Source organism: Pseudoliparis swirei, chromosome 12 (genome assembly GCF_029220125.1).
Source record: "Pseudoliparis swirei isolate HS2019 ecotype Mariana Trench chromosome 12, NWPU_hadal_v1, whole genome shotgun sequence".
Lineage (NCBI taxonomy): Eukaryota > Metazoa > Chordata > Actinopteri > Perciformes > Liparidae > Pseudoliparis > Pseudoliparis swirei.
This window is the reverse complement of record NC_079399.1, coordinates 10,300,814-10,315,606: the sequence shown is the minus strand read 5'-3', so window position 1 is coordinate 10,315,606 and position 14,793 is coordinate 10,300,814. Positions and strand designations below refer to the sequence as shown.

The following is a 14,793-nucleotide window of genomic DNA, read 5'->3' as shown; positions in this document are numbered from 1 at the left end:
TCCTCCAAGGAGTTGAGAAGCAACTTCACTCCTTAAAAGTTGCTCTTGCTTTCCTTCTTGAAGCATCTCTCCTCCTCCTTTTGTTTTGTAATTGGCCTCGTTTGGCTGCTTGACAGACTCTGCTCTTCAGTTTGTGCTCACAGGCCTGTTTAACTGTTGCCACAGCAACCCTCGTTAATGCAAGAGTGCAGAGGTGATGCCCTGCGCGTCTGCAGGCCATTATTAAGTGTTCTACCTCGTGACGCCAGAGGGAAAGGGGTGGAAGTGAAACACTTCCAGGTTTTAGTATTTGGATGCCAAGTGCCGACATGCTGTCTCAGATTATAGAAGCAATGTTCGGTCTCCATGTCAGGCTGAATCTGAGTCATGCTAAGGGAATGTTATTCTACGTAGTGCACGTACAGATGGAGGTGCAATGGCTGTTTTGTTTCTGCTGCAAGACCAACGTTTCAAATTGTAAAACATGTTTTTTACCGTCACTCTTTTACCTCTCCTCTCGTAAAAGGTGTTCATGATGGAGTTGACGGCGCACCAGAGCAGTGTGGGTAATGTTCTCCAAGCGGGTAACCAACTGATTGCTCAGGGCAATCTGACAGATGAGGAGGAAGAGGAAATCCGAGAGCAGATGTGCCTCCTCAACTCCCGCTGGGAGAACCTCCGAGTGGCCAGCATGGACCGCCAGGCCAGGTTAATACGCATACATGTACACCTACTTCAGTCCTATCGAGGTGTTGCAATAGCTGCTGTTCATTGAAAATATTACATGATTTTAGTTTATTCTGTCAAAACCTGTAAGGTTGATCGGAATGCTTGAAGTACGGACAGCTGCAATGTTATTTCAGTCAGAAGAAAACAAATATTATTATGTATGCTACCCAAAAAAATCTAAAATAGCCCATGAATTAAAGAAGAGTAATCCCACATTATTTATAACAAATCAACACTAATTATTCAGAGTTATCTCAGACAAATAGTTGTTTGTTGTGTGTTGACGTCTGTGCTCTCCAGGGCACTGAAGAGTTCAATAGACAGTCACTTCAAAGCCAGGTCTTTTATTTTCTATTTTACCATAGGCCGCATTATATTTATGAATTCATTTTTTTATAAGCCTTTTAATGCTTTGTTTTAATTTATTTGACGTGATTTTTGCACATTTTGGTTTCAATAAAATGGAAAATCCTTAAAGTCCAATTGTCGTCCTCATTAGACAATAATAGCAAAGTAAAGTACACAAGAAAGTAAATAATGACTACAAGTTTAAGGAAAGTATGACAGCCTGTGTTGTCATCGTTGCGCCCCATATTTGTTGAATTTTCTAAAATATTTGTCACCTCCGTATTCAAAGCCCCAACATGGTATTCAGATAGCCTTAAAAAAACAGTTAACCGAGAATTGTACTATAATTTAAAAAGGTTGCAACAAAAAAAAACTAATTTACAGTGCAGTGTGCAGTCCCTTCACATCACGAGCCACAAATTGCCGAGCAGACGTCATTTTCTCTCCGTATCACTGTTGACCTCATACGTTTGTGTTTTTCTTGTGAAGAATGTGCAAGGCCTCAAACGGAGGGAAGGTGACGCTTGATAAACCTTGAGCCCTCCAAGGCCTAACAAGTCTAACGCTTAATCTATGTTATCAAGGATTAGAAACAGAGCATTTGTTGACCCTGATATAAAGTATATGTGCTTGTGCATGCCACGACTCATTGGCCGTGAAGTCTCGATACAGCATTGTCCCTTATTGTAGTGATTGTGCTACTGTGAGGCAGCTGATTAGTCAGTTTTATCGTAAAGATTATTAAACAGATAGCTTTCATGTTATTTCTCCCTCCCTCCCTTCCTCTCCAGGCTCCATGAAGTCCTGATGGATCTTCAGCAGCAGCAGTTACAGCAGCTTTCTGATTGGCTGTCGCGAACAGAAGAGCGAATCAAAAAGATAGAGACAGAACCAGGGGCTAAAGATCTGGAGCTCTACAAAGAACAGATAGAACAGCACAAAGTAAATATGGTTTCCCATTCAAATGTTTTCTGTGAAAGCCTAAATCTATTCAATGAGGTAGAACATACAAATAATTCAGTCTCACTGAAACAGTCTTGTCACCACTTGGTCACATGCGTGGTCCTGAAGTTCCAGGAGTGATTCACTCAGTGGCTTCTCGGCCGGCTCTGTTAATGGGTAATGTGCGACCATGCTGAATTAGCTATTTGCGTTTCTGTTCAGGAGCTTCAGAACGACCTGGAGGCGGAGCAGGTGAAGGTCAACTCTCTGACGCACATGGTGGTGGTGGTCGATGAGAACAGTGGTGAGAGTGCCACCGCTGCCCTGGAGGAGCAACTACAAGTGAGTTACCCATGTGTTTGTGAATTTGTCAGCTGAAGGAGGAGAGTCTAATACATTGTGCCGACCTTATAACACAACATCAGGAAAAATAACATTGTCAATTGTTCTAAACATGCTTTCCCTTCTGCTACCTTCTTAATCAAGACCTGTTACCCTATAATCGAGAAAATAATCAACAAATTGATGTATAATAAAAATAAATCCTATGTATTCAACTTGTTCCTTCTCCTGTACATTGTGTTTCTAAAGCATCCATGTTTGTTTTAATGTTCCTCTTCATCCTGCGTTCCAGTCGTTGGGTGAGCGCTGGGCGGCTGTGTGTCGCTGGACCGAGGAGAGGTGGCACAAGCTGCAGGAAGTCTTCATGGTGTGGCAGCAGCTTCTCTCAGACCAGGTTGGACATGCAGCACGTTCTCCATACTGCTGACACAAACACACACAAACCCACACAAACACACACGAGCTCAAAAGTGCACACGGTGTTCTTTTCCTTTATTCTCATTAAATAATCAAAGATAATGGAACACAGCGATCTCTCCTGCACTGTGTTGTAGAATACGTTAGTTGAATCTTCAAAACTGCTCTGTAAAGTCCTTTCAGTGTTTCAGATCCACTATTTTGAGTGTAATCACTTCATGTTCATGTTCTGGTGTTTGAGTTACAAATGTTTCAGTTCTTGAATTTAGTTTTTTTTCCCATGATTGCTAAATTGTTCTTCAAAATGGTCTAAACATTAACACGGCTCCAAAACACCAACACTCTCTCTTTGTCATATTTGCATTGTATTTAAAGTGCATATTATTTTCTCACCTCTTCTGTAGAGTTTGTTTCTCGCGTGGCTGGCAGAACAAGAGGAGGCCTTGAGTGAAGTACAGACCAGCAACTTTAAGGACCCAAGTGAAATGAATACCAATGTGCGGCGATTAGCAGTAAGTCGTCTGCCGAGCTTTGCAGTCACCCTGCTGCTGCCGCCAGTACTTTAACCAGTTCTATGTTCAGCGTTGCCATTGATTGTTTGTGATTCAATTCTGTAGATTTTAAAGGACGATATGGAAAAGAAGAGGAGGACCCTCGACCAGCTCTCTGATGCAGGACAGGATGTGATATCGCTACTGCAGAGCCCTGAGGCGGGAGCCGAGATCGAGACGAACACCGAGGAGCTGGCACATCGATGGGACAACCTAGTGCAGAAACTGGAGGACTGCTCCTTCCAGGTGTGTGTCTCTGTCTCTCTCTGTGTGTGTGTGTGTGTGTACTTTTCATCCTGTATTCGCAAGTAACTTTATTCTTCTTCCTGCACCTGAGCTAGTAGAGCTACACGGATACTCACTGAGGCAATTTAAAGCATAAAGCACACAGCTGCTAGATTAATTTAAACATGTAGCGGTCAGTGTTGGGGAAGCTATCGCTTTGGAAGAAGATGAACTAGAACAAAGCTTGCCTTGAAAAAAGTTGTATCTGTAACTGGAGCTTCATACCAAAGATAACCAAACCTACTTTGTAAAAAGAGACTCGCGCTGCGTGGGCAGTGTGATTGTGTTGATTTAGTCTTTCCTGTGGTCTCGGAATAAAAAACAATAAGGGGAAGTAAGATGGGTGGAAGTTCACGGGAAAACGATAACATACAAATCTTCCATCTTTTCTATTGTTATTTAAATACTCGGGATAACCAAAACACTGTTACGGGTGTAACATTTGACCTTATCCGGAACAAGATTCAAGAGTGCTAAATATGTTGTTGAGTATATCGAATAAGTTTCAAGTCAAGTTGCAATGTGAATCCTTCTCAATTTGTTCCAGCTTGTTTAGTTTTTTCTTTGCTGATTTCCGTCCCATTCTCACGGTCGCTCCATCTCTCTGCTCAGGTGATGGAAGCCGTGACGGATGCTGGGATGACTCAGGTGGAAGAGCAGGTCGTCGTGGATGCAGTTACTATAAGTGCTGACCAGGAGTTGGCCCCACCTGCTCCACCTAAGAAACGACTGGTGGAGACAGATGCAGAAGTCAGACAATTGTAAGAACTGGGACTGTTCTGGGACATGTTTTACACACTTTTACCGCATTTGCCATTATAAAGTGTCAGAATTCAAACCACATTGTGTTCTGGGTTCTGCAGGTTTGAAATGAAGCTCTCTGAGGTCCTGAGCTGGATCAAAACATGGAAGACGTCCACTCAGACTCTGGCCTCCACACACCCTGACGCTACGCCGACCACACCAGACCCGCAGGAGACACTGAAGGTGAAGTTGATACGCCTTCAAAACAAACAATTCCAACCTAAAGTCAGAGCACTAAAGTCACAATGTAAATATGTGTTGACCAATCACTGCAGGGTTTAGAGTTGGACTTCACTGCAAAGGAAGTTGCAGTTAGTCAAGTGATCCAGGAGGGACGGGTGTTGATGGACCAGCTGGAGAGAGGTACGATTCCTTGTTCCCTGACACTGAATTGGTTCAATGCGATACACAGAATACCAAAACAATGTGACACAAACCCATCCAAGTTCACAGATGCTCCCGACTCGTGGGAAATCTTTAATTTCCCAAATTGTGTTTTTCTTATAAGATTTAAATACTTTCCCACAGCTGGTTGGTATTTTTGTGGGTAATTACAAGCATACGTTTTTTTTTCAGTTTTCAATGTCCGGACTCTGCATGTGTGTTTGTTTGTGGACAGAGTAGTAAAATCTGTCAGCCTGGTGGGTTGCAGACTTCATATAACTGCTCAGTGACATGAAGAGGCACTCTTTTCTATGTTGACACTGCTCTGGAGGCGGTGGATTAGCATTGCTAAGTGGGACTATGTTTGTTCAACATAACATTTTCCATTAAACTGAACGTAATCTCTTGCCTCATATCTGCTGTTCTCTCATCCTGACTGTCTGTTTTCCAATTTTTCGTACACTCTTCTCACACCGAAAACTCCCAACACAGACTGTGACAGATGTGTAAACCCACTTAAAGTCTACTTAATTGTGTGTTTAGTACATTTGAAGTTGGCCTTCATCTCTGTTGGGTTCTATCTCCCTGTAGAGGGTGTGTGTGTGGACTCCGCGAGGGCCGACATAGACCTGACCCAAACTGAGTGGGATGTGTGTGCGAGGGAGCTGCACGCAGCCCGCGAGCGGGTTCACACTCAAAGCCGTGTCAAGGCGGTGTCTGCAGAGCTGGCAGACCTGGACCGAGCCCTCGAGGAACCGGATCGGTGGCTGGACTCCACTGCGGCTGTCGAAAAGTGTGACGAGGCTGAGCTCCGAAGCCTCAGTGGAGAATGTCGGGTAAGAGTCATCGTCCCCGTCCACATCCACCCTGAGCTCTTTGGTGTGAGATTCATCTTTCATTTCCCCTCTAAACCTTTCCTCAGTCCTCTTACATCCAGCTCGTGCTGTTATTTCATCAACGTTTTCCATTTTCACGTCAGAGATGAAACTCTTTCACAGATCAAATGCCTCATATGTTTTACAAAGTCAGTAAAATATGTACAGATTAAGATAAAACCCTTCCTGCTGTGTGGAGTTGACAGCATCCATCTCCCAACTGAATTCTCCTTGAACAATTCTGCTCTTATAAATGAATGAACTTGCGTCTTCCTCTTGTGTTCTTCAGTCCCGGCTCCTCCAGGTCACGGCCGCGAGTCCCCGCTTGGAGCGTCTTTCTGCAGAGGCGGGGCCACTGGGCGCCCTGCCCTCTCTGAAAGACAACATGGTGGTGGTCTCGGCTCACCACGCCTCCACACTGCAGCGGCTACAGAGCAGAGAGCAAGAGGTCAACAAAGGTACTTCTGCTAAACTACATCATATTGATCTTTTAACTGGCTGCAGAGGAAACTCTCAGGAGGTTTATCGGTATTAACCGTATGAGCTTTTCACAGAGCCCGACAGCCTTGAGGCATCCTCCCATTTCAGAGAGCTGCGGTACTTGAGATTTAAGCCATCTCTAAAACAAAGACACATTTCTCTTTCCTCTCTTCTTGCTCTTGGCTCAAAGCTTTCAGGTTCATAGGGAGACTAAAAGAGCGATAGCTCAGATCAGCAGAACTCTGTGCTATAGGGGTTGTGAAACATTTGACATCAGCTTTTATATAAATCTGTGGACAGCCACAAGTAACGGGTCATGTCCTTATATGGCCTCCTAAAGCTCACAAAAGCGTGAGTGTAAGGTCTTCGCTCTGTGCCAGCCCCATCTCTACCTGAGGGCGTGACTTGGACTCGGAGCCGTCCTAAAAACCAGTCACTGTTTTTAACCCTGGAATTTACATCAACTCTTATTGGCACAAAATTAGTCTGTAAATAGAGATTGAATGATCCTTTCCACTCCAGATGACAGGTGTGTGTGTGTGTGTGTGTGTCTGTGGGGGTGGGGGAGAGTGGGAGTGTGTGTGTGTGTTTCATACTGTGCCTTCTTGGCTTTTATGACTGAGAGGATTTGGATGAAGGCCAAGGAAAACCATTTTGTTTCTGCTTGAGGGCAGTTTGCCTCCCACCAGTGCCTCTCTCTAGTTCCCTCCCAGTGACGCTCCGCTCCACCTCTGCTCTTTGTGTATGTAACATAGCCATATTATTTAAGCATTAAATAACCTGGTAATTAAAACACTGACAGAGAAGGGGATGATACGAGAGACAGTAAGATGAGCAGAAACAGAAAATAATATCATCATTTAAAAGAAATTAGGTTGAAGTCACTGAACTGTTTTGTATTTTTTAAATGCATTTGTCATGATTAGATTATTTTTATTTCATTTTTCATATATTATTATTATTTATTATTATTAAAAGTGCCATTTAATGTGTTCACGTTAAACTGGCGTGACCCAGTTAAAACTAGTATTGCAGCACATAAGACAGAATCACAATGACCTGACAATATATTATAAAGACACAAACAAGACAACAACAACATATATTTTTTGTAAAGACTTTGCTGAGTGAGCAAAATGATTATGAGATCTGGCACGTCCTTGCATGTTTATATGTCTGTTTGAAATGTGTAGTAGATGTTATGGCTTGTTGTCTCTGACCATAATTGTTTTGTGAGTCTGTCCTGGAATAGGTGCAGGCACCTTTGATCTCGTGATGCCTTCCTGTCTTGTGTTGCGTCTTAGAAGTGGAGCAGTAAGGAGTCGTTGGTTTGGATCTGAAAGTACAATTGAATGGCTAGATTATCCGTGTAGGTCTAAAGAGTCAGGGCGTTAGAATGTGAAAGTGCAGTGGGGGCAGGGGAGATGGTCGCCACTGTGGGCCAGTGATAGAGCAGGGTCGTCCTTCAATCAGAGGACCGGCGGTTCGAACCCCGGCTTTGCAGGTCCGAGTCGACGTGTCCTTGGACAAGACACGTAAATTCAAATTGCTCCCGCATTCACACCGGATTGTGTATGAATGTTAGTTAGAGTTCTAATGGGCAGGTGGCACCTTGCATGTTAGCTCCTGCCTTCAGTGTATGGACGGGTGTGAATAGCTGAATGGTGACATGCTGTGTGTTAAAGTGTTTTGAGTGGTCGTAAGACTAGAAAAGCACGATACAAGTACAGTCCATTTACCATTTTATTATATCGTCTTGATGTTGATTGAATGGTTTCCTTTTGGTTAGTGACCAGGAGGGTATTTTTAAAAGAATGATTGCATTTGAATATGTGTCCGAGATAGTATGGATGAGATATTAAATTGAATTAGATGTGAATAACAATTTCTTCGTGGGATAAAATTCCATGCTGTTTGTCTTGTGGCATTGATACTTGGATGATTAAACATATGCATGAGTTGGGTAGAAGAGCACAGCAAAACATACTTTGAGAATGTCAAACATCAGGGATCCTCCTGCAGCCTGGAAAACACACACACACACACACACACACACACACACACACACACACACACACACACACACACACACACACACACACACACACACACACACACACACACACACACACACACACACACACACACACACACACACACACACACACACACACACACACACACACACACACACACACGGGGAATCCCAAACCCACTCACTGCCCCCTTGTGGCTTTAGTCTTGATGCTTAAATTCCAATGCAAAATGACTGATAACGTATTAATTCCTACTTGTTCCAGCTTTGACGAGTCTCGAGGCCAACCAGGTGTTGTCGAACCAGGTGGACGGGCTAACGGCCAGGCTGGCCACTCTGAGCGAAGGAATAGTAGACATCCCGACAGCAGAGGAAGCAGTAGAGAGTGCACAGGTGAGTCGTGCATAGTCTTGATGAATTAAGTTATGACTGTCTGAAAACCATGAGGGAAAATCTTGCTCAACTTTGCACCAAATTACATTGAAATTGGTAAAGTACACATATTCTGATCACCAGGAACCAAAGACGTGAACTTCCAGGAGGAGGTTAGCATATAAAGTATACTCATTATTGATGTTTGGCAGTATTAGAATCAGCTAACATGTTATGCGTTGAGGCTGTCTCTAGGATACAATATTTTATAATATTCGTATTGCTCAATTATTTGTATTCAATTGTCTCTACATTTCCACAGCAAACAAATACGTTTTCACACATCACTTCAGTTGTTCTTATTTATTGGCAATTATATTTATTATTTTATAATCCACATTGTTGTTAAATGCTCATTTTATAACATATTTTGTGTCAAGATGATTTCATTTTCGCCTTTATTGGTTGGCCAACACCCCATTAAAGATATTTTTGATAATAGAGATTTAAAGAAACAACAACATTGTTTTTAAATTCTTGTCTTTGTGTTTTATCTGGTAGCCCACTGACATCCAAACTACAATAATGTCATTGTTGTGTCTGTCTGTGTGTCTCCACTTGTATCAGAGTGTGTGTTTTTTCAAGCATACAATAGGCTCCCTTTATCAGCCAGTCACTTCCCTCTGCACTGTATCAAACCTCAGTGTAGTGTTGTGTGTGTGTGTGTGTGTGTGTGTTTTGGAATGCAGCTTTGTGATATGCGTTGTCGTATTTTGTGTGTGTTTCTCTCTTTTGGTGAAATGTGGCTCCGTCTGAGCTCTTCTTATCATGGTAGATAGGGCACAGTGCCGGGGAAAGGGGCGGGGACTCTGCACATTCTGGGCAGCGTGCCCAAGCATGCCGCACGGAGCTCCTAACAGCTCGGTGAGGGGCCGCTCAACCAGTCATCCAGCCTGACGAACACCACACACAACCCCGTGACAACATCTCTGAGTCCCAATAGCCATATTAGCATAATGATGAATGATGAAGGTGATAGTCCTCTGATTGGCCCAGTTTAAATAGATTCATCTTTCACTACACACACATTTTAATTGCTTATGAAATGATCAATTCATTATAATTACATAATAAAAATTCAAATTGTGAGTTAACCTCTGTTTAAGGAAGTTAATGTGATTGCTATCTTTTAAAACAACAACATTATTGCTTCTGTGCAAACACTTTGCGTTAAATCATTGAACACATCTCTCCACATCGTGAACAGTATGTTTTTAAAATGACATTCTTAAAGGCATATTGTGGAGATTTGAGGAGTCGGTCCCAGTGCACACAGTTATATTATGTCCATTTCAGTTTCACACTATTTTGCTTGTAAATTGTAATGCCGCATTCACGTCAGATTGGAGTCATTGTAATGACCAGTTTCCAGCTGAAGTAGCATTCTCATCAATGTCCAAGTTTAATTACAAGTGGAAACGTTTTTTTAAAGTTTGATTTCCGGCGTAATCCTTCTGAAGGGCCTGAAAACCAAACAAAACGAATGCCTCATTTCTACCAAAGTTGTTAAGATAATTAATCCCAAATGTGGTGGTTACAGTATTATATTTTTAAGTCTCAGTAGTTTTAACCCTCACACCACAACTCTGCAGTCAGACAACTGTGACGAGTCGTCCAGTAAATTAAATGCTCATAAAGTCATAAACGGGAGAATCTTTCTCATCTCGACCAATCAGTAGGAAACAACAGCTGCATATGTTTTGCTGAGGAACTTTGTTGAGGATAACTGTCTTTGTTTACAAAACAGTACTATATACTTCTAATAATATAGCATCACTCTGGGGCACACAAACAAATTACTTGGGGGAAAATGTAAAACATGACAGGCATAAATGTTTACATAATTGTGAAGCCTCAGTCAATCAAAGAGATGAGGGACCTCTTATCTTCCCCTCAACAAGAGACGCCGCACTGTTGTTGTTGTTGTTGCGTAACAAATTGCTTCACGAACAAAAAGCGTTCCCATGGCCGCCCATCACACGGAGCTTAGACGTGTCCCTTAAAGCCGGATCTCTCGTTCCCCTCAGGGCCTGTGTCTGGAGATTGAGCAAACACAGCACGCTTCTGATACTACAGAACTACAAAGATGGAGTCAACTCTCCTCCAGGGCCCGTGAGGAGCTGGGCACACTGCAGTGCATCCTGGGTAGCATGAAGGATAATCAGGTAAAGTCGCTGTAATCAGTCACATAGAAAGCCTATGAGTGTATTTTGTCTTAACTTTAATGTTTGCGATACATTTGTTTGCTGTTGTCGTCAGGTGCGATCGGCGGATGTCGAGCGGTGGTTGGATGCGGTTCAGGAGCTGTTGTCTCCTGATGCTAGAGGTTTGGGCAACAAAGAGAGTCTACAGGAAGAGCTTAACCAGTGCAAGGTTAGGGGACAATGCGAAATATGAAAACACTATTGTACACATGTTGACATTCTAATGGTAAAGAGTTGTTTCATGTGAAGACTGAGGCTGGATTTGAAGTTTCACTCTTTATCTTTCTTTGTTTCTGCTCACAAGGAGTATGTGACTGAGTTGGAGTCGGTGGAAGGTTCATTGAGGCAGATGGGAGAGAATGTGAGCGCTGTGCAGTCGGTAGCAGTCCCAGGGCTCGCCAAGTGGGGTCAGGATACGCTGGACGAGTGTCGGAGTAAATGGGACACGCTGGGCCAACAGGTGAGGAATGACTTCTCTCTTGTTTGCATTGTGTGCTGTTATGTCCTGCAGTTCATGTTTGGAAGAAATAAGGCGTCCGGTTGTATGTGTACGCCTGGATTCGTTCACATCATTTCAGTGAGATTTTAGTGTCTCGTTTTGATGAGAAAGATGATGTGACTCCAGCTGCTGAAACATCAGGAGCGCGTGGCAGAGAGTCGGGAGAGGCAGGTGAACCTGAGGAAGGACTTGGCGGAGATGCAGGAATGGATGACCCAGGTCGATGAGGAGTTTCTTATGAGAGACTTTGAATACAAGAGTCCTGAGGAGCTGGAAGCGTCGCTGGAGGAGATGAAGGTGGGGGGGGTGGATGCTTGGTTAGGAACTTTTGCAAAACTTTGGGAAATCAAATGTCACTGTTTAATTTGAATGTGGGTCTAAGTGTCTTCCTCTGTAACTGTCACCATGGTCCTCTCACCTCTCAGAGGGCTAAAGAGGATGTGCTGCAGAAGGAGGTGAAGGTGAAGATCCTGAAGGACAGCATCAACATGCTGGTGGCCAGAATATCGCCCCCTGGTCGAGGCGCTTCAGAGGAGCTGACCTCTGAGCTCAAGGGGGTTCTCGCCAACTACCACAAGCTCTGTGACCGCTTCAAGAGCAAGTGTCACACTCTGGAGGTAATGTGTGTGTGTGATGTCCTGATGTCTGTCTGACTGATGAAGTCTACTGGCTTCAGTCAAAAGAGATGTCGACCTATGCTTTTTTTGTTGTAAAAAATAGAGAAGAATAAGAAGCACCTGGTTATTGTAGATTTAAGTTGGCTTTTAGTGAGTTTTTTCCAGTGTAAAAAACTCCGGTCACACATATTCCCATGGAAATGAGAATACAATCATAATTCTATGCACGAATGCCCCAATTTGGCCGCTAACGTGCAACTCCCATGGTTCAGTATTGGAATGACATGTTTGTTTACACGATGTGTCCTTTCTCTGGCTCCTTTTTGTTCATTTTCATGCAAAGAGCAGGAGCAGCTGGAAGGGCAATTGTTCTGATATTAAGAGCTCATCTGTTAGTGTAAAGCCATAGTTTGGGGCAGTTTTAGATTATCATCCCCCAGACTGCAGGTCTGTGTTTATGTTTGCGTATACTCTTTGCCTGAAGTCCATTTGTCACTATTCTCTCTTTGTCCGCAAAACTTTGCTGCCTAATTACTTTTTTTATTCATATTGACCTTTAAGACTGTAAGCGAGGCCATGCGTAACACAGCCGTCACTTTGTAGTCACATGTTATCTGGCTGTGCACAGCTTTACTTCAATGTTTGTGTGTAGGAGGTCTGGTCCTGTTGGATGGAGCTGCTTCAGTATCTGGAGATGGAGCAGATCTGGCTCAACACGCTGGGGGAGAAGGTTCAAGCGACTGAGAACTTACCAGAGAGCAGTGAGGCCGTGAATGAAGCTCTGGAGGTACAAACACACACGCTGCAATCACATTAAATTCATCGGTCATCTTCGAATAGACCGTTAGTCTTTTTATCTTTCTCTCCATTTCATGATCTCATTCTTTAACCCTTGTGTTGCCTTAGGGTCATTTTGACCCGAATCAATATTACACCCTCCCCCCGCCTTTGGGTCATTTTGACCCGATTCAATGTTTCACCCTCCTGTTACCTTTATATTTACTAACATATTTTACCCTTTGGGTTCAATTTGACGCCAGCAATTAAAACCTCCAGAAAATTATTAGAATTCATATTGTTTTCCAAGTTTAAGTGTGAGGCACTTTATGTTTGTTTGTTGACGACCGAAAGAACACCGACATTAAACATTGAATGGGGTCAAATTAATCCTAAGGCGGGGGGAGGGTGTAATATTGATTCGGGTCAAAATGACCCGAAGGCAACACAAGGGTTAAGAGGCACGATGGTGCGTTTTATGGAATATTTATATTTTTCTTTTTTGCTTGTTTTTTATAACGATTTGCTCATAACTTTACCACCTTGTCCATCTCGTCACTCGCCACCAGGGTTTGGAGAGCGCGCTTCGCCACCCCGGGGACAACCGGACGCAAATCAGAGAGCTGGGTCAGACGCTGGTAGACGGGGGCATTCTGGACGAACTCATTAGTGAGAAACTAGAGGCCTTCAATTCCTGCTACGAGCAACTCAACCACCAGGTCAGGACCTCGGCTTTGTGTGGAAGACAATGTGTGATGCACGTGTGCGTGTGTTACTGTAGAAAGAAGGCATCCATCATGTCTTTTGTTTGGATTTTGTTTTCACCAAATTCAGACATATGCACTTTATTTTACTGTAGAGATTTGTTATTGGAATGCATCCTTCGCAAATATGCAACCATATAATTTTTGCCAAACATCCGTTGGTTGTTTGTAGGTAATTGTCACCAGTGAATGTATATTGAGATTTACATTGATATGATACAGACAACATTTAGCTTTTATCATATTGTGATAGTCAAATTCACTATATTTTTGTTTCTAAAAGCACAAACTGTATTTTATAATTGTTGCACTTAGGACACAGTATATTTATACAACTCTTTAATCATTTTATGTACTCTTTGCATTATTACGACTTAGATACAACACTTTTTTTTCCTTCATATTTTGTTGTCGTATTCATGTTACCGAGTATATCGTTAATATGTGAATATAGCAGCTTATAATCAGCCTTTTCCGGCAATATTTCTAAGACGCACATGTCCCCATAATTGCTTGATATTGAAATTGTGCGATGTTCACATTACACACTGTACGTATCCCCTTCCAGGCGGTCAGCCGGCAGGTCAGCCTCGAGCAGCAGCTGCAGACTCTGAAGGAGAACGAGCAGGCGCTCCAAACACTTCAGGAGTCTCTGAGCCAGCTGGACCAAACGCTCACGTCCTACCTCACTGACCGTATCGACGCCATCCAGCTCACACAGGAGGCACAGGTACATTACACACTCACGCACAGTTCCCAGACAAGACGTGAAACTCAAGAAAGCATCCGAACTTGATGAATCTTCCTTCGTGCAGTGTCATCTCTCTTGTCCGGAAGGCCCTCCTTCACCTAGAGGCCCATGGAATAGGAGTACAATATTAATACAAAGTGTTGCTGTGATATATTCACTCGTACACATCAGGTTGTCCACAGATGCTTTGGAAGGTCATTCATCTCTAACAGCATCAGTCTGGGCTGTCTGTGTGAGTGCACATGTACTCATGGTGTTTGTGTTTGTTCCCGCTGGTCCTTCAGACCATCGGGGCAGAGATTGCAGCCCACGAGCTGACAGTGGAGGAGATGAGGAAGAGGAACGTGGCCAACTTGCCTCCCACCACCGCTGATGGCAAAGCTGCTCGAGGTGGGACTATGCTGGACCAGCTACAGGTAACACTGACCTCTACTGGGGAACATCAGGAACGGCATGAAGTCATATCAGCTTGGAATACCATGAATACTGACATGTTTAAAGCAGTGACAGAAACAATGTTGGCAGCATGGTAAGGCGTGTGTGTGTGTTATCTGTGTAGTGACACAGATGTATAACTA

The 14,793-nt window shown here is 43.4% G+C and overlaps 1 protein-coding gene across 4 annotated transcripts in view; it reads left to right on the top strand.

The window, feature by feature from the left end:
• The window catches only part of utrn (utrophin), a 166,980-nt gene that overhangs the window by 27,948 nt on the left and 124,239 nt on the right, over positions 1-14,793 (top strand). For all 4 annotated transcript variants that reach the window (XM_056428728.1, XM_056428725.1, XM_056428726.1 and 1 more), the window contains exons 11-31: positions 506-687; positions 1,848-1,998; positions 2,221-2,340; positions 2,633-2,734; positions 3,162-3,269; positions 3,375-3,554; positions 4,206-4,354; positions 4,457-4,580; positions 4,673-4,760; positions 5,373-5,617; positions 5,946-6,114; positions 8,437-8,564; positions 10,631-10,768; positions 10,863-10,976; positions 11,112-11,267; positions 11,433-11,603; positions 11,732-11,923; positions 12,576-12,710; positions 13,270-13,419; positions 14,033-14,194; positions 14,500-14,631. In XM_056428728.1, the coding sequence (XP_056284703.1) occupies positions 506-687; positions 1,848-1,998; positions 2,221-2,340; positions 2,633-2,734; positions 3,162-3,269; positions 3,375-3,554; positions 4,206-4,354; positions 4,457-4,580; positions 4,673-4,760; positions 5,373-5,617; positions 5,946-6,114; positions 8,437-8,564; positions 10,631-10,768; positions 10,863-10,976; positions 11,112-11,267; positions 11,433-11,603; positions 11,732-11,923; positions 12,576-12,710; positions 13,270-13,419; positions 14,033-14,194; positions 14,500-14,631 (3,096 nt within the window). The remainder of the gene's footprint in view (positions 1-505; positions 688-1,847; positions 1,999-2,220; positions 2,341-2,632; positions 2,735-3,161; positions 3,270-3,374; positions 3,555-4,205; positions 4,355-4,456; positions 4,581-4,672; positions 4,761-5,372; positions 5,618-5,945; positions 6,115-8,436; positions 8,565-10,630; positions 10,769-10,862; positions 10,977-11,111; positions 11,268-11,432; positions 11,604-11,731; positions 11,924-12,575; positions 12,711-13,269; positions 13,420-14,032; positions 14,195-14,499; positions 14,632-14,793) is intronic.